Source organism: Fulmarus glacialis, unplaced genomic scaffold, assembly GCF_000690835.1.
Source record: "Fulmarus glacialis isolate BGI_N327 unplaced genomic scaffold, ASM69083v1 scaffold19792, whole genome shotgun sequence".
NCBI classification, from domain to species: Eukaryota; Metazoa; Chordata; class Aves; order Procellariiformes; family Procellariidae; genus Fulmarus; species Fulmarus glacialis.
In genome coordinates, this window is record NW_009197414.1 from 3,233 (window position 1) to 7,109 (window position 3,877).

The 3,877-nt window shown below is 53.0% G+C and overlaps 1 protein-coding gene across 1 annotated transcript in view; it reads right to left on the bottom strand.

Annotated features, from left to right (window-relative positions):
• Positions 1-1,611: 1,611 nt before the first annotated feature.
• Positions 1,612-3,877, bottom strand: part of BAG4 (BCL2-associated athanogene 4) — a gene marked incomplete at its 5' end in the record, with an annotated part of 2,549 nt that continues 283 nt past the window's right edge. Inside the window, 2 exons of the mRNA XM_009572539.1 lie at positions 1,612-2,115; positions 3,242-3,484. Of these exons, the coding sequence (XP_009570834.1) occupies positions 1,612-2,115; positions 3,242-3,484 (747 nt within the window). The remainder of the gene's footprint in view (positions 2,116-3,241; positions 3,485-3,877) is intronic.

Consider the following 3,877-nt stretch of genomic DNA (forward strand, 5'->3'; position numbering starts at 1 on the left):
TCTCCTAGTGTAGCCACCGATCCTCAGAAGTCAGATTTCATGCTGTATCCGAAGCACGGATAGCTTGCCCTGGCTGCTCTCTCTGCTTGACAAGAGAACGAAATAAAATAGCAACCAAGCATTTACACGTCCCAGCACATTCAGCTGTCTCCTGGCTCACCTTGGACAGGGTCATTTTTGCAGGCTGACCGCCACACATGATCACGGACACATCCAACGAGCTGCAAAGGTCAGTCCCGTGCATGCAGCCCCGTCTGGGAACGATGCGGGATCTGCCGGGTGCCTTCAGGACATCAGCTGGCTGTCAGCCCGCAGAGTGCACAGTCAGGGCACTCCCAGCCTCGGGTGCACCAAGACCCTTTCCAAAACACGGCCACCGGCCCTAGAGCCACGGCTGAAGGCTCCTGGAGCATCCGCACCACTTGGGAGGTGATGGCAGCCACTGTACCCTAGGCACCCCCCAAACAAGCATTCTCGGCAGTAACTTGCTGCATTTATCCCTAACCTCGGCCGCTGAGACAGCCTGGTTGGTGCTTTGGTTACAGGCAGAACCTTGCCCACAACTTCTTTTTAAAGAAAAGAGACTTTGAGATGTCTTAATTACAAAATAACATTTAAAAGTTGTCAGGGTTTATTATCTTGTCACACAGAGTAATGATTCACTTAACATGTTGTAACCAGAAGGTTAACAGTAGGCTGAGCCATTCCCTTCCCCTCCGTATTCTACAGTGCCACGAGTATGGCGTTGCAGTGGAATACAAAACTTGGAGTATGTGGAAGGACATTACAATTAAAAAGTGGATTTTTACCCAAATGACCTGGAAAGCATTTCCAAGCACCATGCCATTTCAGGTTGCTCTGCTCTGACATCCTTCCTCTGCTTGTACCCTTTTCAGTGGGAGAACTGAGATTTCCAGGCTGTGCTCCCGTGTCCACGGGGGACACCACGGACTGGCTCTTCACGACAGAGGAGGAACAGCACGACGTGACATCCGCTTGCATTGACTGGGCTGCCAGCGTGGTCCCTTTCTGCAGCACTTCAGTGTAGCTACTTGAGTGCACTAAAACCAAACAAAACCCCACGACGACACACAAGTTTTTATGGCGAGGAAGCTGAAGCTCAAAATACACGCAGTGACTGACAAGCCCAGAGTCTTGGTGTGTGGCTGCACGTTGCAGTACCGTTGTGATCACATCTGACAAGTGTTCCAGCTGTTTCAAGAACTGCTGTGGCTGCAGGAGGCACCTATAGATTGGGCCTGGCTTGGGGAACTTTGTAGAGTGATTTTCTTCCTGCTCATTCCTGCGGATCCCCACGGAGACCTCTACAGTGTAAGTGCCTCGGATGGTTCTGCTTTTCCAAAGCCCGGAACAAACAAACAATTCAGTTTGCTGCTTCAGACCTCTCTTAATGTGTCCATTGCCAAGTTACTTGTTGGGGCTGGACTTCGGGGTTGGGGGTTTTTTTTTGGTGGTTTTGTTTTGTTTCTTTAATGCGGGGCTTATTGCTATTCCATTGTCAATAGTGCGTAGCAGAAAGAGCTGAGATTTAACAGAACTAACACTCTTTGGAACCTCAACAGCAGGCTGTGTGTTGTGGCTGATGTGCTTTCACAATCCCTTTCTTTCCAGTTTTTCCAGTATGGCCTGAATTCTGTGGACGGACTCTTTCCTGGCCTGCCGAACACTGTCCTGGCCACCAGTCTCGATGGAATCCAGTTCCAACAGCAGCTTGGTCAACATCTCCTCCAGAAGCCGGTAGGATTTATCTGTCTTTTTTCCTACAAATTCATCCACCTCCTGCTCCAGCTGTTCAGCCTCCCCCATAACGTGGAGGATTCTCTGAATCTCTGGCTGGATGGCTGCAGAATTTGTTGAAGGCTGGCCACCAGGTTTAAAGCCAGCCTCCCGGTTCCCAGCCAAAAGCTTCCGAGATGCACTGTCATACATTTGGGGCTGTGCGCTGTACTGCACCTTGGGGTTTGAAAGGGGTGGCCTGGCGTTGAGCGGAGTGGCTGGCTTGTGGTCATTAATTGTCCCAGAGTGCTGGTGATTGACATCGGAATAGTAGTTGTGCCGGTTTGCGCTTTGCTCAGGTTTGTCGTAAGCAGTATCCTACAGTCAGAAGGGAAAAAAAAAATCTTTAAGTGCATTTCCCTTAAAGCCAAGTTTTTAATCTTGCACTCAAAAGGCAGGCAAGCAGGGCTGAGGGAATTGGGCAGCAGGTGACACCGTGACTGCTTTGAGTGTGCATGCCTGGGAGGACAGGGCAGACCGGGTTAGGCATGACGTTACCAGGGATCCAGGCAGCATTTCTGAGACTGTCACACACCGTGATGTCATAACACATCACGTCCCTGCGGGCTGGCACCCTGTGTCTTGCCAAGCGGGCTGGTTTCTGCGAGAAGTCCCAAAGAGGGACATGGGACCCACGCTCCAGTCCCTGGCCGTTAAAGAGCAGATCCCTGGCAAGAAGCACGCGTCTAGAAGAAACAGCGTGAGCCGCTGAATCCTTGTTACCCATGAATAGGGGAGATGCTAAGTAGATTTCAACACGGTCCCACTTGGATATTTTGGAGAAGACACTTCTCTGCAGGTAGCAGAGAACACTTCTGAACCGTTCCCAAATAACAGCAGCCCCCACCCCCGAATCCACGCATCCCCCCATCGGGGCGGCTGCTGCACAGGCCAGCGCTGCTGCCTGGGCACCAAACCTCTGGAGAGTCATTTGACTCCTGATCAAACCCAGAGGAAGCTGAGATGAACAGACCCCACCAAATGCATCATTTCCTTAGATTTTTTGCTTAAAACATTCCTCAGCAGAGGATCACTGTGCCCAAACCAAGCACTTATAGAGGAATACCAGAGTCTGCAAAATGACCCGCAGGTTAGTCCCACACTCTACAGGAGGATTTCTGACAGTGTTAGCTGCTTGAGAGAAAAGAGCTGGACAAGCGAGACAAGGTCTGACCCATTTCAAGACCTGCCCTGGGACGTCTGGTATCTCCAGTACCTTTCTGGAATTACAGCCATGGATTTTGGTTGTCTGTTTGCAAACAGGAGATTTTGCTGGCAGTACTCTGGATACCTGCTGCTTTGTTTCTATCTAAACTAACTGTGCTCGGAGAAACGGGCATTCCCAGGAGACAGAGGCAGGCTTTGAGGAAAGCCGTATAATCTAGGAGGTCTGACGGCAGCCAGGACGCAGCACAGGCACGCGCTGTAGAAGCATCAGCTGTACCTTTGCGTCCCATGCAGGAGGGTGGGAAGGCGCTCCGCTGCCAGTCCAGGATGGGTGCGATTCGGAGACGAACGGGTTCCCGTGCGCCGAAGCAGCGGGCCATGCGTAACGCGGCTGCACCCCATAGACGGTGGGGGGAGCCCACGTGTCCTCCGGGGGTCTGGGCTGTGGCAGAGGCCCCTGCGGTGTGACCCCTGGATTGTTGTCTCCGTACGGATACTGTGGGATGGGCATTCCCGGGGTCTGCAAGAAGAGGGGGGACAGTCGTTACGCCTGGAGTCACTCCAAGCGCTGCTCCCTCCAGACAGCCCTGGGAACAGCCACAGCATCAGGCTTGCTGCCCAATTCCTGCTTTCCTAGCCCACAACCTTGGAGTCTCTGCAGAATGGGGTGACCACCAGTTTTTATGAGAATAAAACCAGGCAGGGCAAGCTGCTCAAGGCACAACAGCCATTAGGACCCGCGGATCCATCGGAGCAGGCACTGCGGGCTTTCCCTCCGCTGCGGCCCCATAAAACAACTTCTCGTGTCCCAGGAACTGCAAGCCCAGCAGCTGCACCGACACCGGGGGCTGCAGGGGCTGGAAACTGCTGTGGCCGGTGCCCCGGCTCTTACCCGCGGGGGCGGAGAGCGAGG